The 23861-nt window shown below is 31.4% G+C and overlaps 3 protein-coding genes across 4 annotated transcripts; all 3 read right to left on the bottom strand.

Moving 5' to 3' along the window:
• Positions 1–1767: 1767 nt before the first annotated feature.
• Positions 1768–9075, bottom strand: LOC105254961 (serine/threonine-protein kinase Warts). The gene is made up of 5 exons (XM_011263972.3): positions 7626–9075; positions 6513–6854; positions 3980–6254; positions 2778–3055; positions 1768–2350 (listed from the first exon to the last, which is right to left on the bottom strand). The coding sequence occupies exons 2-5, from the start codon at positions 6789–6791 to the stop codon at positions 1919–1921; spliced, it is 3264 nt and encodes a 1087-aa protein (XP_011262274.1). The 5' UTR covers positions 6792–6854; positions 7626–9075; the 3' UTR covers positions 1768–1918.
• A 963-nt stretch (positions 9076–10038) lies between these two features.
• Positions 10039–11130, bottom strand: LOC105254962 (protein cornichon). Its single transcript, XM_011263973.3, has 4 exons — positions 10950–11130; positions 10747–10815; positions 10400–10656; positions 10039–10254 (listed from the first exon to the last, which is right to left on the bottom strand). The coding sequence occupies exons 1-4, from the start codon at positions 11028–11030 to the stop codon at positions 10230–10232; spliced, it is 432 nt and encodes a 143-aa protein (XP_011262275.1). The 5' UTR covers positions 11031–11130; the 3' UTR covers positions 10039–10229.
• Positions 11131–11703: 573 nt separating this feature from the next.
• On the bottom strand, positions 11704–13382 carry LOC105254964 (magnesium transporter NIPA2). 2 transcript variants are annotated; one of them, XM_011263976.3, is made up of 5 exons: positions 13308–13382; positions 13120–13203; positions 12796–12918; positions 12559–12701; positions 11704–12486 (listed from the first exon to the last, which is right to left on the bottom strand). In XM_011263976.3, exons 2-5 carry the CDS (start codon positions 13184–13186, stop codon positions 11752–11754), a joined length of 1068 nt encoding a protein of 355 aa, XP_011262278.1. In that variant the 5' UTR covers positions 13187–13203; positions 13308–13382; the 3' UTR covers positions 11704–11751. The 2 variants fall into 2 exon arrangements, with proteins under 2 accessions (XP_011262278.1, XP_011262277.1); XM_011263975.2 differs by lacking the exon at positions 13308–13382 and having other exon boundaries at positions 13120–13297.
• Positions 13383–23861: the final 10479 nt, after the last annotated feature.

Here is a 23861-nt window from a genome sequence, read left to right as displayed (position 1 = left end):
ACTAAAGATACTTATCTGATTACTTCTGTGCTAATGAGAAAAAAGAAAGAAAAATATTCTTTTACACTCTTATCCCTTTCCAGAATATTGTGTAATAAAGAAAACATCTTATATATTTCTGTCCAAAGTATCTTGTCGGAACTTTCTTTCTTCAGCTATCACATAAAAATGTTGATCTAAAAATGTTGATTATATAACTTTATATAAGTCTACGATATTATTACTTATAACATTTGCTAAATTTTTAATGAGGCTTGTATAAAGTTTTAATTTTGCAAGTGCTTAAAAAATAATAACTCGAAAGATTCTATCTTTCTTTCAGATCACTTCTTTTCACAAATTCAGCACAATTTAAAAGGAACTCTTCCTTATAACTCTTCCTTATATAGAGAAAAAGATCTGAAAAAATCTCAGAAAATATCTTTTCTTTTAAACACATGTATATTGAAAGATTTTGTATTGTGATTTTGTACATAAGTTTCATTAAAAATTTTTGATCAGGATTTACTATATTTAAGCAATTCAAGCTTATTTGTTTTTGTAGAACAAAATAAACTTTTTTACTAATCTATACTGAGAGAGACAAAGAGATATTCCATGTCGCTATCTCCTTCGGATATTATTTGATGTATCATAACACTTCTTCTAATTTGAAAAATGTTAAATTCAATAAATTTATCATATAATAGATTTGAGACTTGCTAATTGACTGTTAGCCAATTACGCAACATGTATTAATGTCAGTACTTCTGTACTCTAATTAAATTATTTTTTGATTAGTCCAAATATTCGTGCACCATAATTAATTATTCCGTAATTATTACGCAATTAATAATAAATACATAATTAATAATAAATAATTTACTGCTACATTCTTATTAATGTAATATTACATGAATTATTTTATCTTTTAACTCTATGTTTAATTTTTTTAGAACTATGAATGTCAAATGTAAATATAAACGTAATATGTTTAATGTTTTAGACTTATAAATGGCAAATTATCAGATTGAACTTTATGTCATGATGCACGAATATTTAGATACTGCACCCAAAAATGTAATCTCTCGCTCGTTCTCGCTCATTCTCTCTTAGATGCAAAAATACTAAAGCATTAATGAAAAATGTATGTACATATATACAAAATATAATATATGTATTTATATATGTACAGAGAGAAAGCATTAATAAATGTTTCTTATTTTCGACATTTTCAAGTCAGACGAATAGTGCGTAGATACTCATGTATCATAATTATTACCTCTAAGAAGAATCGAATGTTATATCGCTAATTTGAAAATGATACAAATTATATTACATTTCATTAATCTTACATTTAATCCTGATGCGGCAGACGCATAAAATTATTTATTACCAATTTACTGATTCTTCTGAGATAGTTTCCAACATGATATGTGAACAAGTATGATGTGTTTAACTTAAAAATGTCGAAATTAAAAATAAAGAAATTATTGATGTTCCTTGCATATACAAAGAAATATCAGAAAGTAAGGGTCCTTATTTAATTACAGACAATTAATTTAATTAAGACACAATTCTACTCTGACAACAGATATAGTCATGCTTTTATAACAAATATCGATTGGAATATATTATAAATAGAAATGATAGAAAATACTTTACCTTCTAATTTTTCCTCCTAATATATTCTAATCGACATTTGTTATAAAAGCATGATTATATCTGTTGCCAAAATAATATTGTGTTTTAAATATCAAATAGAAAATCATCATATATATGGCGAAATATAATAAAAATATGTCTAAAAGAAAAAATAAAACGAAAAATTATCTTGAATCATAAAATGTCGAACGGAAAAAAAATGACGGTAGAGAAATATTAAACGAAGAAAATAATAGGCAGCAGAGTGCTCATAAATCATAAGCTTAGCCTAATGTCATACGTAAACAGGACCTTGATTATCGTTGTCGTCCAAACTGATTCGACTAGGATACGCAGGACCACCACCATCATCGAAAAAACGTCTGAATGTGAACTCGAAGAAACCGTGAAATGGCCTCCCATTGTCCAATAACTCATCTGATTTGTTTGAATCCGATGACTCTGAGTTGCGCAACTTTTCGGGGTCAACGGGATCAAAATTACTCGTGTCAGTTGGATATTCTATACGAGGTATATGTGGTGCCATTTGGCGTCGTAATCCCTTCTCGAAGTCAATATTTGCGAAGAACGGATGATTTTTAACTTCATTCGCGTTTTTACCTAACCGACGATCGGCACCAACACAGAGTTTTAATATTAAATCCATACTTTCTGGCGATAGATTGGCCTGTTTCGGTATATGAAGCGTCGTTTCCCAATTAATGACCTGCAGAAATAAAACAAAAAAGCATTTATTATTAAAAAGATATTGAAAAAAACGTTAAAAAACAATCTATCTCTAAAGACTTGATTTTTTTATTTTTCTTATATTTATAATGAAAATAAGAATGTTAAATATGTGTTATTAAGAAGATAGATTTTGATTGATCAGTAAAGATTCTCATTTTCCAGAAGAAAATTTCACAGTTCTTACAATATAAATTTAATTCTTTGAGGAATACATTCAACAGTAGAAAAAACTTTTTATTAACATTTGTATTTATATATTTTTGCTGAATATGAATTTTAAGTCAAAAAAGAAGAGAGAAAAAGGGAAGAAGGAAGAAAAAGAAGACGAAGGAAGAAAGTAAAAGAGAAAATCAAAGGAGAAAGAAGGAAAAGGGGAGACAGAGAAAGAGAAATATTCTGCATACCTTATATTGAGTTTCAGCGGGCGTATTGGCAAGAAATGGTGGAGAACCGACCAACATTTCATACAAAATTACTCCTACACTCCACCAATCGCATAACTGGGTATATCCTGTACGTTGTAAAACCTCCGGTGCGATATAATTTGGTGTTCCAACCAGAGAATGCGCCAAACACCTTTGATGTTCTCTATGTCGTCTACGTTCTAATGGCTTCAATTGTATGCACTGACATTCGTTATTCCAATCGTCAGCTGGATCCATCGAATCTTGCTTACCATGACCTAAAATTATAGAAAAAGATACATCAGCATACTATTTTATATATTTTACGATATCGAAGCAGTTATTATTATCGTCATTTTTATCACAGCCATCAAATAATTAATCATATAATAAAAATCATCAAGTTTTATATTATTTTTAATTATTAAAATTTTATCATATCTTCTAGATACATGTTATATTTTGAGAATCCTTAAAAGAAAAAGTTTAACCAGTTAAAGATATATATAAATTATCTTACACAACTAAGCAAAAATGTATCTTCAAAATGTATGATTAAAAATGTAAAGCAAAATTAAATGATTTTAAATTGTTAAATGATTTTAAATGATAGAAATACAGAGTGGAATTGACAATTCACAAAAATGCATAAAATAACATAAAAATATAGAGCGTTTAAAGCCATTTAATTTTGCCTTACATTATTTCTTTGTATCTTTAATGACGTTTTAAAAATAAAATCTCATCTAGTTACAGAGAATACTTTATATTTTAAAGTATAATACTATTTTATAACATTTTTTGAACGTAAATTTATCTTTTTTATTATTTTGGACAAAATTCTCAGAAAATTTGAAATTATATCTCGCCAAAAATTAGTTAAATTGAAATGCCTATCTTATATCTCCATATTAATACTTTCCAATTATCATTTATCCTTGCAAATTCTTTTAACAGAAGAAAAATCGGTATTTTGATGGCTTACAAAATTTATGTCAATTTTTCATTCTGACTGATACGAATATATTTTTCGAACAAAAAAATACGATGCATACATTACCTAATAAAAAGAAATATCTAAATAAATATAAATGAATATAAACACATTGCTTTTAATTTTGTTATGCAAATTATTGCAATTTTTTGTAAGCAATCCAATATTTGAATATCTATGCAAAAAGAAATGACTGAAGTATGTTTACCGTTTTGTTGATAATATTTAGAATTGTGAGTCCAACGGAATCCCGTGCAGAGGCCGAAATCGGTCAGTTTGATATGTCCGTCACGATCAATTAAGATGTTGTCTGGCTTAATGTCTCTGTGAATAAATCCCATTTTGTGAACGCTTTCAACCGCACATGTGAGTTCGGCGATGTAGAATCTTGCTAATGGTTCCTTGAAGATGCCGAGTTTAATCAATAGCGACATCAAGTCTCCACCGGGTATGTAATCCATCACAAAGTACAGATTATCTTTATCCTGAAACGAGTAATAGAGTTTGACGACCCATTCATTGTCAGCTTCTGCCAATATATCACGCTCGGCTTTCACGTGAGCAACTTGATTGCGATTCAACACGTCGGCTTTACGCAAGGTTTTCATTGCGTAGAACTGATTGGTATCGAGCTTCCTAACGAGCGTGACTTCACCGAATGCGCCGACACCGATTGGTTTGATCTTGGTGAACATTGACTTATCCATTTTCGCCCGTTTTAATCTGATATAATTAGATTCTTTCTGCGACAACATCTTCCTCATCATGCACTGTGCTTCCGCACTCAGGCCGATTTTCGCCATCTCCGTTTCTAACTGCATACGTCGATAGAGACGTTGTTTATGCGATTTGAGAATATTTTCTATATGCTGTTCCATGAAAAACTTGAAAGCCTGAGGAGAATAATTTCTTACTTTGCAATCCCTGCGTTCTTCTTCCTTCTCTATGCTCATGGTTTTGCGCTCGGGTATAGGAGATTGATGCTTGATTTTACCGCTGTGATCGCTTTTGGTGTTGCCACTACCTTTGATACCAACGGTGGCGGTACCTTCGGGCAAGGATGAATGATTATTGTTATTCCTTACAGACATTGAGGTCGAGGCAATTGGCGGTAGAGATGGTGCATCCATCGTGTGTTGACAGTTGTCGACTGGCGAGTATTTCCTTTGAAGTGGTGGATGATGAGCAATTGGGGATGATCGCGGCCCACTGTTGCTCTCTATCGTAGAAGACATAATCGATGTATCTTCAGTGGGAGTGCTGTAAGGTGGCGGCGGCAATGGATGATGTATACCGCGTTGTGCCGCTAATGCCTGCATCGTCGTTGCATAACTTGGAGGTTCTGTTGTCGGTATATTAGTGGACGGTGTGGCCACATTGTTCATGGGTGGATATGCAGGCAGTGGTTGTTGCTGTTGTTTCTGTTGAATGGACGAAGCGTAAGAAGGAGGCGGTGGTGGTGTATTGTTGGTAGTAGAAATCGGCTGCGGCGCTGTGGGAGCAATAGCAGTCTGCAACACAGGTTTCTGCACTTGCGTACTTTTCACTGATTGCATGATGATCGGCGGTTGTGTTTTAGCTTGCCGCGCGCCCCACGCTTGCAACGGCGTCGGTCGTGCCATTGACGTCTGCGTGCTACTAGGCGATATCGTGGACACGGTGATAGGACTGGGCGTACCAGCCGACGTCGGACCTGAATAGATGCCTGACGACGGGCTCTTACGGTAATCTTGCTGCGACTGTGTGGGACTTTGCCGATTCTGCATAGAGACACTATAAGAGGGCGGCTGCACTGCTTGACCAGCGGATGAGGATGGAACTATGGGATAAGGTGGCGGAGGTTCAATCTGAATACTCGTGTTGCTATTGCTCGTCTGATAAATGCTGAGGGCCTGCATCTGCTGCGTTAATTGCTGTTGTACTTGAGGACCATTTTGCACAATCATTGGCTGACGACTGCCAGAATTATTAACGCTCGCCACCGGACTAGTACCGCGCTGCGGCGGATTTACTGAGGTTGATGTAGCACCAACCGAGTTGGACGTCGTCACTGTCGGTCTTGTCGGCACGACTGGCGCTGGGGACATTCGCTTGAGCATTTGTTGCATGTTGGTAGGCACATTAGGCTGATTATATGGCGCGTGAGGCGGCGGTGGTGGTGGTGGCGTGGAACTGCATCGAGGCGGCGGAGGAGGCGGTGGTTCCCGTTCCACAAAGTTATTAGGCGAGTATTGGCGGCTTAACTGTTGATGCGTGCTAAGTTCTGTGAGGCGTGGACTATCGGATCGCGAGCTACCCGCTCCACTGTCCAATGCGGGACTGCCGCGTTGCAAGCCCAAATCTCTCTCGAGACTCGGTTTCCTAATGAGTTTGCTATTGAGTTTACCGAGCCCGTTCAGAGATTCCCCCTGAGTTTGTTTCAAGTATTCTATCGCTGCGTCTAATCGCCATCCTGCGAACTTCATGGCGCGTAAACCTATATCCTGTAAAATGATTTTATCGAATAAGTGCTATATATATCGTATATCGTTAGATTTATTGAGATTATAATTAATAATACACTGAAATCTCTCAAGAGAAAACTGCGAAAGAATATATTGCAACCTTTCTATGCGTTAAATAATTCCCAAGACTCATAACATGAGTAGAGGTAGCAGTTCAACGCAGCAATGTATAAACCCGTGACTGCAATATTTTCTCCCGATGACATAGAAAGAATATGCTGTATTCTTCTGTCTCACCTCTGAATATCCCATGGCTAATAATTGTCCCAATGCCTGTCGCTGATCCGGTTTATCGACAGTGGAACCAGAAGCACCGGATAGCCCACTAAGACCCGAGGCGGAGCTAATACCACTGGTCGTAGATACAGTAGAGATAGTGCTAGCAGCACTGGAACCCACCTCTCCAACCCCGCCAATATTCGCAAATGGTAGTAGCGAATTGCGAATCTCAGCTAATGCCTTTTGGTGGTATCCAGAGCCGCGAGTGCTCGATTTGTTGACCGCAGGTGGATTCATAGTGGCCCATGCTAGGCCCTTTAGGACCTAGCTTTAATCTGGTTGTGGCATATATAAATGTATCTACAACAAAAATAATGTTTTTATTAAACTTGATTAAAAATAATATGTAATAATCTGAGAATTAAATAAATCTTATCAAAGTAAAAGGAAAACAGAAATGTTGTGCATTACAATTTTTTTTTTTTTAATTTTAATTTTGTTTTTTTGTGTATATTATTATTATACATTTGTATATTTTGTATATCATATTTCATTGTATATTTTTTGTATATTACTACAGATGTACAGAATTTACATAAACAGGATAAATTGATACGTTGAACAGAGACAAAACATACAAAAATTTAATTAAATTTATCTAAACTTTAATAGAACGAAATTTATACTGATTACTGATGTTAAAATAAAAGATATATTTTTCTTTTCTTTAATATATAAACAATATAATGCACAACTGTATAGACTACATAAGACAATTAAATTTAATTTCTTGAAAGTATTATTTTAAGCTTATTAATTTCATTTTTTGAGAAATATCAATATCAACATGTATAATTAATGTATAATAATAATTATATCAACATTTATAATTATAATATCCAATTAATATATATTGTTATAATTATTAAGCTCTCTTTGTTTCTTTTTACACATACGCATGCTATATTTTTTACAAACTTTACATTATGTTTATTGAGATATAATAAAGACTTTGTTTTATACAATCCTATTGAAATATGAATCAAGATTAAGATTGTCTTTATATTATATCTAAATGTAGAAATTGACATACAAACATATACTTAATTCACATAACAAGATAATACTTACAGAATACCAGATCCACTGCTAATTTGTCCTGTTGCGGATACTTTCTAGCGTCATGATTGGTGACAGCTCTCTAGTCAGGACAGCTAGTCGAATTCAAAACACGCTCAAAAGAGCTCGGGGGTGACTCCTGTCGCTCAAATGACGTACACAATAACAAGAAGATATATTAGTTAGAAAAACGTAGATAAAAAAACGCAAGGAGCTATTCCTCACGCCGTCTTGAAAAACAACCTCGCTCGATGAGATTGGCAGAGACTCGGCAGGCACACTAGGCATATTTCGCATAGTCGCTTCTCGGCATCCTCGTAGCACGCGATTGATAAGTGGCTAACCTATCTCCAGGCATATTGCTAAACCCTTCGGGAGAATTCTAAGGACGACGGTAAACAGGTGACAAGCTTAAATGTCAACGCACCTGAGACGTTACAACGTGACAACAAACGTACGAGCCGAGATCCCGCGGGACAGGCTTCTTCCGATGGGGTGACAGACGACAGCAGCCGTCCCGAGCATATTATTCCCCTGGCTCGCTTCCCAGCGTTCCTCGCCGCTGCCTCTGGCGAGCCGAGCGCGCGAGGCGAGGTGACAGGACGGCCCAAACGTCAGCGATGCGCGCGAGATTCACCCTAAATCACTCGGTGCACACCTCTCGCGAGACAGCGGATCGTCGAGCTAGAGCAGAGACAGATGAACGGATGCACGTACACATACACACACATACACACACAACACACACGCGTGTACGTATCGTGTCCGCATGCGTACGTATCGCATCGGTCACTCCGACTTCGGAGTTCCTCGCGCCGGGGCCGCCTCTTGGCGAGAATTCGCACGGTTCACACACGCGACAACAAAGGCGGATTACCGAGACTGTAAATTACTAGAATAGCCGTGGCAGCCATTTTGAAATGCCACATTCCTATACGCAGCCAGTATGGTATCGCGAGGGCCACACGGGCCCTTGACAGCCTCTCCTCCCGGAGCGATCTGTCATGTCCGAGGTGACTTATGAGACAGCTGACGCGCGCACAAATTTCTCCCTTATCGTCGCATTTCCCCGATATTTTCATTTATCGCGAATCATAGCCTGCGCGATTACCGCATTTCGCTCACACGCACACACACGCACACACGCGCACGTGGGGAGCGGTGGCCATGTGTGCGCGTCATGTATGTGCGAGGACAGAAATGCTTTGGGAAACGTATCGATTGTGTCAAGGTAGACACGGGAAATGGATATATCTGTGTCGGGGGGTAATTTTTGTCCCCCTCCTTCCATCTCCTGATAAATTTTCATGAGAATAGGTTTTTTCAGGTTTTTTTCTCGATTAATAAACGCAGCGATCTGACGCCGAGCAACCGCTCTCTCTAGTTTTCCCTTACCGATTAGAGACAAATCGTTCTCCGCTTGCACCATGAACATATATCATAGAGTTTATATCGAAGTCTCTCTCTAAAGAGAATCCGAAAACGGAACATTTTTTTCGTGATTAATCGAGAGATTTTCGGAACAAAAATGGCGAAACTAATCGAAAAATTGTTACATTTGGCGCCATTATTTAAAATGTACATTAGTCAATTTTCTTAGAAATGTTAGATATTTAAGAAACTTTTTTTGTATTTTTTCAAAGCTTTGTAAAGATGATATTTTTTGTAGTAAAAATATTAAAAGAAAGAAAAATTAGGGCTTTTACAGGTCAAAACAAAGCAATTTGTCAGCCGATTATTCTGATTGGTCAATTTCAATCGTAATGTGATTACAGCTTTACGAACTAGCCATAAATTGATTGGCTATCGCATCGCCTTTTACCACGCATAAGGCTGGATCCACATGTATGAAATTTAGAGATCTCAATATTTAAAAAAATCAATTTATATAATTTATGAAAACTCAACAAAACGTAAAGTATGTATTTTGTTACGAAAAAATGCGTTTTATTAAATATTCGCTCTTGTAAACATCTCGCTGACTGCAGAATTAATATATTAATATAAATATCAATGTGTGTTTACACATGTAAAATAAACATAAATTTAGTGCATATGCTATTTGTAAAGATATAAAGCTATTATATTTAACATATTGAAATTTCATCTTTAATCAAAATTTTTTTTAAACAACATTTTATTATAATATAGAATATTGTATCAATGATTTTGTTAACATACTAAATCAATATATATATATATATATATATATATATATATATATATATATAATATTTAGCTCAAAATATTTTTTTCTCTGTGTCATGTTTAAAAGAATAAACAGAATAACAATATTCTAATAGACTCAAAATGCATACATATTTACTTTGTAAATAATTTTTCAAATGTTTTTTTAAATGAACTTTTTTAAAATAATGATATTTTGCTTAAAACACATTATGACATATTATAAAGAAATATTTAGGTATGTTATGTTGACAGATTATTTAGATATATAATCAACAAACTTTCTCCTCTCATGTTATGTTATTATAAAATGTTCAGTACAATAAATTAATTGTAATTACCACTTGTACTTCCAATATATGCGTTATTACATAAGAAAAATGAAAAATTCTTTCATCAACAAGATTAATTTTGTGATGGTTACTGGTTTTAATTAATCAACGAGTTGATCATTCTGAAATATAAATTACAGCAAAACAAAAATTAATACTATTTAAATATAATTATAATAAAATACTAAAAGCATGATTAGAGATATTTGATAAAAGGAGAAAATAGGATGGAGAAAGAAAGAGGAGGAGTAAAAGAGAATAACTCACCCGTACAAATAGTAGAAAAATGAAAGTAGATAAAATGCTAGCTTAACCCATCCTTCTCTTTGATAAATAGACAGATCATAAGCATTCATTATGCTTGTAGGATCATATAATCCAGATTCTGTCATCAAAGGCCTGTTCATGTATCGCCATACATGATAGGCTATCAGTGGAATATTGATGAACAGTGAAAAATATTGTTCACTGATTAAAAAGAAAACGTTAATGACAATGTGCAATATATACTCCGGAAGAACTAGCTGAAAAAGTATAAATAACTATTAATATATACACATATATATAAATATTTGTATCTTTACACACACATATATATAATACACATCTCTTACCGGATTTAAATTATTACACTGATCGATTGGATTTTTATATCCAGTCTTTAATTCATCGAATGTGATTACCTAAAAGATTAAACACATTATTCGCACAGTAATGTAATATATGCGGGAATATATTCATGTAAGGTTATATGTGCAATTGATGCAAATAGAAATGATCTTTTAATTTTTATCACTGTAAAATTACGGAAACGTACATGAAATATCGCAAAAAATATTAAAAATGCGTCACCAATTAATGCTATGATATATGAAAAGGCAGCTAAATTGAATGTCATTCTGACAAATGCGGAGAACGTATCTAATATGTCTAGTCTCCATCGAAGATATGTTTCACTTGACGCTCGCGATCATCTTGTCCTTGTTGTTTGTTGCAAGTTGAATAAAGATAGATGATGTTCTCAAATGTTACAAACAGCAAATAGAACGCAGTTTAAAATACAAATATAACAATTTTTACTGTATTTTTCTGATTAATTATTCAGATTAAAAATTTGTACATATGTAAATATTACATATTAAGATTGCAAATATTGTTCATTTTTTATACACACATGTTAAATATATCTACCTATAAATAATATTTTATAAATAAGCTTTTCCATAGATTAATTTTCTCGAAAAAAATAAGTTTTTAAAGTTTAAACCAATAATTGTTTTTTTATTTTTTATTTTAACCCGGGAGAGAATAAAACTATTTGCAATTAAAACAATAACATACTTAATGTTTTAAATACTTTATTTGAAAGTAACATAAAGAATATATATATTAAATTAGATACACATGCACTATATATAATACATGTGTATGTGTGTGAAAGACAACAAAATATATTATATAATTTTTTTTTACAATTTCTATATACAATAAAATATATATATATATATACATATATATATATATATATATATATATATATAATACTAATATATATTATAATGTTTACAAAATATCAATTTAACACAATTTGTTGTGCTATTTATACTTTAAAAATAATTTCAGACAGTTCTAGTGAGATCTGAATTGGCGTAATTATGACTCAACAAATGTTGAGATTCTAATCTACTCGTTACTCTTTCTTGATCCTCCCATTTTGAATGATAATTCATAAGTATTTCCCTTTTGGGTTTCAATATGTGCTTAATATTACCATAAGATATATCTATTTCTTTAAACGCGTTCAATAAGAATATAGCAATTATAACTATGAGAAAACCACAGCAGGCACCCAAAATATTCTCCACACTCATTTTCTCCCATTCTCTGAATAGAATCGCGGATGCAATTATCACCAATGTTGTAAAGAGAACATAATAAATTGGTGTCACAATAGATGTGTCAAACAAATCAAGCGATTTGTTTAGATAATTCATCTGTACTATGATGCAAAGAATAATGCTAAATATGAAGACCCATGTCAGCCAAATGACAAATGCGTTCTCTTTACCAGATATGGTCTCTCTTAAAGCTAAGCCTAGGCCTTTACAACTCATAACAGTTAAAGAACCCACAGAGGAGCATAAACAAATATACACTGAAACATTTTGTTTGCCATACGCTGGACCAAAATAAAATATAATTAACAAGGTACAGATTATGACAATTAGAATGTAAGATATAAAACCTGGTTGTTTTATCTTGATAATTAAATCACTTAAGCTACTAACTTCTTCCTCTTTAGGAGAATGTAATACTATTATAGTGGAACCTAAGACACATAATAAACAACCCATCTAAAAGATAAATTGCAACATTAAAATATTATAAATTGTCGCTAAGCAATCATTAATATTTCTCTTCCTCACCTTTCCCAATAGATTTAATTTTTCATTAAGATATTTGGAAGCTAATACTGCCGATACTAAAACACTCAATGCACCCAATGGTGTTACAAGCGATGCAGGCGCAAAGGCATATGCGATAAAATTTGCCACTTCTCCTATTCCCACTATAACATTCATTTTAATTATTTTTATTATTATTTTTCTTTACATGACACAGAAAAATAATAGCATCTGAAATCTTTTGAGATTTATACATACTAGATAATAGACCAGCCCACCATATCCATTCTTTTAAATAACCAAACCCTCCAGAAGACGCACGAGTTCCACCATATCTCTGAAGTCGAATTAAAGCTATTTTCTTAATGATAAAACTGGCACCTAAATAAAATAGAATAAAGATATAAGATATAAGATTATATTAAAACAAAACAATTAATTTCCAGTTACTCTTGTATGTCACCTAAATCTACTTCAAATTCTTATCCATAATATAAATTCTATTTTTTAAATAAAACTAATATTGACAAATAAAATACTGACATTTCTTTTCTTTTTTAATAAATTCATTTAATCACTAACCTATAAATCCGCTAGAACTAATCGCTAGTCCTAGACCGATGTAAAAACTCATTGTGTCATAATGCATATCGTCATTTGATACTTCTGTCGTAACAATCATGTTTTATTACTAAATTAAACCTAAATCTTTGTACAATTACATGTTTTTATTCATATAAAATCATAGACAAAATGAAATTAAAAATTACAAGAGCCAGGGCCAGGTAGAAGCCTGAGAGAGATCATGTCATCGTTTTTCATGTGACAGTGGGCCTGTTCTTTTCAGCTGCACTGCTGCACTAGTGCAATTAGTTAGAGTGAAAGAAAGTATGTTTGTCTCTTTCTAACTTATTGCACTAGTGCAGCAGTACAGCTGAAAAGAACAGACCCAGTTTTACTAAGTTGTATAGTGGCGTCCCCTAGATCCATTTCGGAGGATGGAACTATAGACGATGGAACTATATGGCTAACTCACTTTTTGATCCCATGGTAAAACGACCGATTGGTTCATATCCGTACTAGATCCATAATTACCCAGGTAGAATATGAAACTCATAATGACATCATTATGACGTCACCTAAAAGTCATTTTAGAAAAATCATAATGATCTCATTTGATATACTTTTGGCAATGTTTTGGTGACTTATTAATATTATATTTTATATATATTACGCAATTACTTGTTTATTTAATTATTCATGTATATTTTATATTTAAGCAACATAATCTTTTTAAAATTATATAATGCGATTACTGAACTTAAAAATTTATGATTCTTTTTGTCATCTTTAACTCATTTTTTAATCATTTTTGTTTAGGTGACTTTTAAGTGATAAATAAAATCATGATGACGTCATAATGATGTCATTATGAGTTTCATGTTCTACCTGGGTATAGATCAAAAGTACGGAAATATATTATAAATTTACTAACATGTTTTATTGCATATCACTAACTGCGCGTAATCTTTTTTTGTTTTAATACATATTACGAACCCGTTTAAAAAAATAAAATACAAGCAAAATATGTATAGAAATAATTTACTTAATTACGTTAATGTAAATAAAATTATTATGTCAATGTAAATAAAAAGTGAACAAAATTTCTTCCGTAAGATATTTTTGAAAAAATCAATTGTAAAATATAATTACAAAACATTATTATTATGAACGATTTTTATACTACTGCAAGCTATCTTTTTATTCGTAATTATTATGCATTCCTATCGCATCCCTTCTTCTAGTCCTGTAATGAACTGTCGTATTATCGTCGCAAGATCGTAAGAACTCTTGTCGCACTTCTTTCTTCTTATGATGTCCATCGGAATTTCTTCTGTGGCCATTTGTCCTCAAGCAGTCTTGAGAGATGTTTCACTCAGTTCTCCTTTTCTTCCTTTTCTTGATTATTCTATCATTTTTTCAAAAGAATATTTATATAATGTATATTTATATATATATATGTGTGTGTGTGTGTGTGTGTGTGTGTGTGTGTGTGTGTGTGTGTGTAGATACACACACACATATATAATTATTGTATCTCTCTTAGTCTGATTCTTTCCCTTTGACCTGTTCGGCATGGGTGACCCTACTAATAATTATGTTACCGCCGGCATAGCTCTTAGGATCATAAGAGTACTCAAACCTCCTCACCTGGCAAGAGCCTTCGTTAAGGTGGAGATACAATGAGGAGGAAAAAAATTTTTATTTTATTTTTATTTTCTTTTAGAAGGGTGTAGGTGGTGTAGGTAGTTTTTCAAATTTTCCAAATAGAAAATATAATACAAAGAAATTTTATAAAATATATATTATATAATTACACAAAATATTGTAGTGTATAATTACATATAACTTGCAATCAAATAAAAATATATTATAAGATATATATTATAATTATAGTATAATTATATATTTATTAATTGGTGATGTTATCAACATCATAAATATATTCGAATTTATCCAAATATTTTCAATAATATAGATAATTTGATGTTGAGAGCATTAACGCACTTATGTGTGAACTTACATATTATTATAATAAAATATTATGCATCAAATTATACTATTAAAATTATACTATGAAAATTATAACAAAACTATGTGTAAAAGTTATTTATAACATTACAATAGAATTAATCTTGAATAAAAATTGATTTATTGCATAATATTTCATTCTGAAGATATTTTATAAAATGCAATATTTTATACACGCGGAGTACAATATAAATAATTTAAAAATATAAATTACAATTTCATTTAATATATATAATCAATTATAATTAAATTGAAAATACATAGTCCATATAATACATAATTATAACAATAACAAAATATATATGTGTGTGTGTATTATAATATATAATATATAAAATTTTTAATACAAAGCTTTTCATTACTGTTAACACAAAAAATTATTAATACATAAAATTTCTTGTTGGAAATATATAGTATATAATATACATAATTATAACAATAATAAAAAATACATTATACATAATACGATACATAAAAATATTATATAGAATACATACATAAATTATTTTATCATATTACACGAATATCCGAAATACGTACAATGTAAAACTGATTAGAAATTTTGAGAATAGCGTAGAGCTGATGTTTATCGCAACTAAAAAAAATCATTAATAAATTTATCGATTATGTTTTTTAATAAGAAAGAGTATCCGGAATTTTAATACATTTTATAAGGTTTTCTAAAACAAATATTTAAAAGAAATATTATCGTGAAAAGATAAACTAAGCTTCGATGTTATCCAACAATTAAATGAGAAAAAAATCGCGATTTGAATTTTACAAATATATATGACAAATAAATAAATTGACAGTAATAGTAATATTTAATTACAATCCATATAATTTTTATAATAATCTCGACGGAATGTGCGCACACGCAATATAATTATTATCATTTTATGTAATAATAAAAATACTGCAACATTAGAGGCGCATTTCATATGATCTGCAATTATATATACGTAAAAAATCAAACGCAGAATTTAATGCTTGATTTATTATCATATACTTATAATTTTATGTAAAGAAATTTTGCGACCAAAAGTAAAATATACAATTTTGTTTCACGGACAATTGCAAACAAGCTAAACTCTAATAATTTTTAAACTAATCGCGTTATCACCACGTTCAATGAAGGATAATTGGCCCAACGATTAAATCAAATCAAAATCCCTCTGCCGAGTGACACGCTGGTTAATATCTGACAGAGAGAAGAACGATCCTAAAAGTGGAAAACGACTTCAATTTGTCTTATTTCTTCTATTTTGGATCTTGCGAAATCGATCTACAATGAATAGTTAAGTGATTCATTAAACATCAGAAATCCCTTTACAGGAAGGAATGAATCCCTGATCTTCCTAATTGCTCCTGATAACAGTGATTTCGGCAACGAATTAACTGTTACCCTTCTTATCATTTTCAATAAATGAAATTAAAATTCGTGTAAAAAAAATGTTCTTCCATTTTAAGAAATATCTTTTTTTACTAAATAATGACTGGATATAATAGTTTTTATATACATGTTACAATCAAATATATTTAAAAGTAAAATGAAATACATGCGCTTTTATCGTTACTTGATTAAATGTGTGAATAATAATAATTTTAGGGTACCAAATTTGCTCAAAATTCGAGACAAATCAAATCTGATAACAGCAAGATTAAAAAAAAATTCAACTTGAATATTTAGCAACATCAAATGAAAGATTATCAAGAAATTAATTTTTCTGTTGCATTTAACAATTAAGACTTAGCACGTAACAATAATTTGCAGATATCAGAGTACCCATTCGATTTGTCTCGAATTTTTTAATTAATCACACATTTTATATTATATCATGCATTCCTAATATATTATTAAGAATAATATTAAAAAATAATTTTTCAAATATGTCACAATTTACGCACATGTATTTTATTATATGTATACTCTTATCTAAAATAAATTAATTATAATATACATAAGATAGTAAGGAGCATCCAGTAATTCCTGCAAGTGGTTTCTTAAAAGAAATCAAAAATAAAATTAATTCAAAATTAATTAATAAAATATACTTGTTTGTAACCATAATTTTTCAAATAATAAAAATTTTACACAAAAAAGTTTCCGCAAAAACTTATTAAATTAAATTTATATGTGAAAAAGTGAATTTTATCTATTATATCCATTTTTGAATTATTATTTTCATTATTAAAATAATAGTGATATTAATAGGAGGATATTAATGGAAGAACATTTTTAACAAAAAGAGAAAATATATCTTCTCTCAAAGTATAATGAATTTTGTAATTCGATTTCAAACAATGTACGGTGATTGTCGTTAAATCACTGCCAAAACATTGTTTCCAGGAACCGCTACGAAAACCTGGGTTTAATTCCTATTCTATAATGAAACTTTCAATTTTCAATGAGGCACCGAACTAAGCGTTGCGGATAGATCTCACAAAAACCGGCGAGAAATAACTTTCCCGCAATGAAAATCGTTTCGATTCTCCGCCAGTACAAACCGCGCATTTGCTAGCGTCCACCTGACATGAGGGACAGCGATAAGGCTTCTTCGTCGAGACAGCGATCACATCCAAAAACGTGAAAAGAACGCAATTGTTTGCAATATAATTTATTATAAAATCGTAAATCAATAAATCGTAATCTATAAATATTTAACGCGATGCGAAATTCTCGAAATACATTAAATTAAAAACGATAATCAAAGAAAATTATTTTGTTTTACAGATTTTAATTTCCGCATGATTGATAATGTTTAATATTTCGCAATATTTTATTTTCGAATATACTTGTGTTTTCTATAATATTAAAAGAACGACCAATTTTACGTAAAAAGCTAATATCTAATTATTGGGTTAACATCGTGTTTTTCTTGATTCACTTTTATTTAATAACCTTTATATTATGTAAAAAAATCTTTTTTACGGTATTTGCGCGATTACGAAAGTTTCTCGAATTTATTAATAATCTTTTAGTATAAAAAATAAGCTATCCAAATATTTTGCAATAAAAATATTCAAATAAAATATATCAAATGTGTTAATTAAACAAATTTTATTATTGTACGTATTCACCTAATTTCGTGTAATGTACAATAGATTTCTTTTACATTATTACAACTAGATTATAATTTCTATACAATTGCAAAGAAAATTATGAAAAATAAAAAATAATATAATTACAATTTATAGATATAATTATAATGTTAATTACAATTTAATAATCGATGCTATTAGTATCAATATTCTCAACATAAGAAAATTGCAAAATTTTTATTATTTAAAATGATTATTCAATGATAATCAATGTATATGATTTCAAATAAGTTAGAAAAAAAAATTATTTAAATTGAATTACTTTTGTCTCTCAATATTTTATCAAATAAATATTATCATATTAGATACTAATAACATTCATCTTTGAATTTAAAATTGTATAATTTAAAAAAAAAATACAAATAATAAAATATTAAATTTAGTACATGTTATACGTATAATAAAATGCAACTTAAATGTGCATTATGTATTTAAGTTACATTTTTTACATTTTCCATACATTAATTTTTTTATTTTTATTTATAGTTTTTTTTTATAATTAATTTCAATTCTTTATATATAATTTATTTAATTTTATATGAAATAAATTATATATATATTTAATTTTTATATGCCCTAATAGCCCTAACAATCTTAACAACCCTAACAGACCTAATAGCCCTAACAAGCCTAATACAGACCCCTAAAAATAACTTTTTTTTATGTTGAAAATAAATTTTTTTTTCTTGAAAATAAATTTAATTTTTATATGCTTTAATAGCCCTAACAAACCTAATAGGCTTAACAAACCTAACAGTCCTAACAGCCCTAACAGACCTAACAAAGACCTAACAGCCCTATTTGCTGGCTTACGCCAGCAGAAATTCACGATCAAGTGAAATTTGGGGAACCCTAATTAGGAATCCGCGATAATGAAAAATTTAGGAAGCCCTAACCGGAAATTCGCGATAAATGGAAGCCTTAGCGGCGCAACACATCTTTTGGCCAATATTGCCAATATTGATGTATTTTCCAAGCCAGTTATCTCTGCTTCTGGCTATATTCATTATGACGACTATTTGTTTACGATCGTACGATATTATGATCGTATTTTAACGTGCGTCATTTAGTCGTCAGAAATCGCAAAATAAATTATCATGCATAAAATATAATTAGCATGCATTTTAACTCTCGGTCGGCGGGTTGCTTATAAATATTTTTATTTTTTAGATTAAATATTTAGAAATTAAAAATCTATTTTTAAAATCGTTTTGTAAAAGTCTGTGTGTCCATATATATATAATGGAAATAAATATTTCATGTATGTCTATATCTATTGTTATTTTACAAATATTTTTTCTTTTACTTTAATTTTTACACGTATTGTCCCGCCAATCAAGAGTTAGAAGCAACGGATTTCTTCATGCATTTACAAACCCTTTGCTTCAAAATAAAAAGTTGTCACTTACCGGCACTGATGCGCAACAGCGGAATTGATATTGAAGCTATGTTGTCTGTAACATACAAATATAAAATGCAAATTATATCAATGTTCAAAATAATTAATATTTTAAGAAATTATTATTGGACTCATTGAATTTTATATCCGATGTACGCAATTATAAATAGATGTATAAATATAAAATAATTTTATAAGTAATTAATTTTTTTAAGTAGAAACTTTTATAGAAAGAATTATTATAAAAATTTGTCGAATTTTTTCATGTTTAAATAATTTATATAAATCAAATTAATTAATTAATTAATTAATATAAAATTAATATAAATAATAATACACACCATCAGGTTGTTCCGCTGGTGCAAGATGCCTTTCCTAGGCCTGCTCCTCCTCTCAGATCATCTAGGTTGGTTACATCTATAACATACACATAGAAAATCCAAATTATAATAACGTCCAAAATAATTAATATTTCAAAGAATTATTATTGTATGTATTGTGTATCTTATATTCAATCCATATAATAATAAGTAGATTCATAAAATAATTCTATAAATTAAAGAAAAACATTATTAATAATTCTTTAATAATTTTATAAAAGCTTATATCTTTACAAGAGACTATAGCTTTTATTTAAAAATCTTTTTCTCTCTTATTTAAATCATATAAATAAACAAATCAAATTAATTGTTGCGATTAATTGTTTGATTTAAATTATAATAAATATATTTAATATTTAATATATAATTGCAAATAAATAAACTATTTACCAGAAGGTTGCTCTGCCGGAGCCTGATGCCTCTCCTAGGCCTCCTCCTCCTCTCAGTTAGACGCGCGATACTTAACGGCACTCCCGCACTCACGAGCGATATTTTTATATCGCTATTTTCGCACTTTTACGCGCGATACTGAACGGCACTCCCGCACTATTCGATACGATTAAAAATTTTCTGTTTTGTCGCGCGATGTATATATTTAATATATATATACTTTAAACGGCACTCCCGGTTTCGGTACGAGCGGAAATCCCGTTTCACTTTTACAAGAGTCATCTTCGAGTCAACAGGTCGGGAATTCAACGCATCTTACCTCCGAACAAGAGTTAAGTCCGAAACGGAAGAAAACTATCGATTGATGGAATCAACGCGAATGAAGTTCACTCGACTCTTGTCCGCGCCTAATATCCTATCTCAGACGGAACAAGAGAAGGGATCCATTAACGACGATTCCAAGCAATCGATCGAATCCTAACCGATCCGTACCGAACTGGAGCCAGAAGCAGAGCGTGACCTCAATCAGCCGGACTTTTGAGCAAAAGCTCAAAATCGCGCGCCCACATACACAGTACTGGCATCCGCATGCGCGCCGGCATCACCTAAGTGCCGCGTTGCACCAGGCGTGAGACAAAGATCGTTGCAGCAACGACTCAATGAACATCCCAGTTAATTGACGTCGGAAGATGACAACTCGATGACAAATAAATGAAATTGGGATTGCGAGAAAGTCCAACGCGAAAACGCGATAACGCGATGACGCGAAAAAGCTAAACGCGAAAACGCGGTAACGAGACGCCGCCGTCCGCGACACGTTGACGGCACCGACGACGAAAAGTCGACGACGCAATGTATATATATATATATATATATATATATATATATATATATGTTTTTTTTCTCTGAAAATAAACAAACCTAACAGCCCTAACATCCCTAACAGCCCTAGCCGCCTTACTTGCTGGCTTGCACCAGCAAAAATTCGCGATAAGGTGCAATTTGGGGAGCCCTAATCGGAAATTCGCGATAAAATTTAATCGCGCAACACATCTTTTGGCCAATATTAACCATGTATTTTTCAGGCCAGTTATCTCCACTTCTGGTCATTTATTCTGACGACTAATTTGTTTCAAAAACGATCATGCGATATTATGATCGTTTCTTTACGCACGTTATTCAATCGTCAAAAATTACAAGTTATAAATTATCATGCATAAAAGATAAAAAGCATGCATTTTAACTCTCGGTTGGCAAATTGGTTAGAAATATCTCTATTTTATAGATTAAATATTTATCGATTAAAAACCTATATTTTTATAAAATTGTTTTTTATAGAGACCGATATATAATAGAATTTTAGAATATTTCATGCATGTCCATCATACAATTGCAACAAAAATATCATCTATCTTTATTAAAAATATTTTTCCTTTACTTTTCCACTTTAATTTTTACTCGCGTATTGTCCCGCCAACGGAGAGTTAGAAGCAATGGATTTCTTCATGCATTTATAAATCCTTTGCTTCAAAATAAAAGGTTGTCACTTACCGGCACTGATGCGCAACAGCGGAATTGATATTGAAGCTACGTTGTCTGTAACATACAAATATAAAATGCAAATTACATCAATGTTTAAAATAATTAATATTTTAAGAAATTTATTATTGGATTCATTGAATTTTATGTCCGATGTGCGCAATTATAAATAGATATATAAATATAAAATAATTTTATAATTAATTAATTTTTTCAAGTAGAACCTTTAGAAAGAATTGTTAGAAAGAAATATTACAAAAATTTTCCCAATTTTTTCTTGTTTAAATCATTCACATAAATCAAATTAATAAATTAATTAATTCATTTATATACAATTAATATAAATAATAATATTCACCATCAGGTTGTTCCGCTGGTGCAGGATGCCTCTCCTAGGCCTGCTCCTCCTCTCAGATCATCTGAGTTGTTGCGTCGATCTATAACATACAAATAGAAGATCTAAATTGTAATAATGTTCAAAATAATTAATATTTTAAAAATTATTGTATGCATTGAATTTTATATCCGACGCATATAATAATAGCAGATTAATAAAATAAAATATTACTAATAATTCTTCAATAACTTTATAAAACCTTTATAAGATTATAAATTTTATATAAAAATCTTTTTCTTTAAAATTCGTATTTAAATCATATGAATAAAAAAATCAAATTACGATTAATTGCTTAATTTAAATTATAATAAATATATTCAATATTTAATTTATATATATATATATATAATTGCAAATAAACTATTTACCCGACGGTTGCTCTGCCGAAGCTCGATGCCTCTCCTAGGCCTCCTCCTCCTCTCAGTCTTAATCGCGCGATACTTTTAGCGGCACTCCCGCACTCACGTGCGATATTTTTATATCGATATTTTCGCACTTTTACGCGCGATACTGAACGGCACTCCCGTACTATTCGATACGATTAAAAATTTTCTGTTTTGTCGCGCGATGTATATATTTAATATATATATACTTTAAACGGCACTCCCCGTTTCGGTACGAGCGGAAATCCCGTTTCACTTTTACAAGAGTCATCTTCGAGTCAACAGGTCGGGAATTCAACGCATCTTACCTCCAAACAAGAGTTAAGTCCGAAACGGAAGAAAACTATCGATTGATGGAATCAACGCGAATGGAGTTCACTCGACTCTTGTCCGCGCCTAATATCCTATCTCAGACGGAACAAGAGAAGGGATCCATTAACGACGATTCCAAGCAATCGATCGAATCCTAACCGATCCGTACCGAACTGGAGCCAGAAGCAGAGCGTGACCTCAATCAGCCGGACTTTTGAGCAAAAGCTCAAAATCGCGCGCCCACATACACAGTACTGGCATCCGCATGCGCGCCGGCATCACCTAAGTGCCGCGTTGCACCAGGCGTGAGACAAAGATCGTTGCAGCAACGACTCAATGAACATCCCAGTTAATTGACGTCGGAAGATGACAACTCGATGACAAATAAATGAAATTGGGATTGCGAGAAAGTCCAACGCGAAAACGCGATGACGCGATGACGCGAAAAAGCTAAACGCGAAAACGCGGTAACGAGACGCCGCCATCCGCGACACGTTGACGGCACCGACGACGCGAAAGGGTACTTAGCTTCCTCTTCAGGCTCCTTGAGATTTATTCTAAATTAAAAAATTTAAAATAAACTTCAAGGCACCATCCAAGTACTAAGCCCTCCCACCGCGACAAGGTGTACCCCGTGGGAGGGTTATATTATATATAATTTTATATATAATATAATATATAATTAATAGATATATAATTATAAATCTTCTTAATAAAACTCAAAATAATTCATTTTGTAAAACTAATTATTACGCGTAATGAATTTGTTGTTTTCATTATTGATATCTATATGCAATACATGTATATTAATACGATTATAGTCGAAAGTT

This window comes from Camponotus floridanus, unplaced genomic scaffold (genome assembly GCF_003227725.1).
Source record: "Camponotus floridanus strain SB8 unplaced genomic scaffold, Cflo_v7.5 scaffold39, whole genome shotgun sequence".
Lineage (NCBI taxonomy): Eukaryota > Metazoa > Arthropoda > Insecta > Hymenoptera > Formicidae > Camponotus > Camponotus floridanus.
Note: the sequence above shows the minus strand (reverse complement) of the source record. Positions and strands in the feature narration are given on the sequence as shown.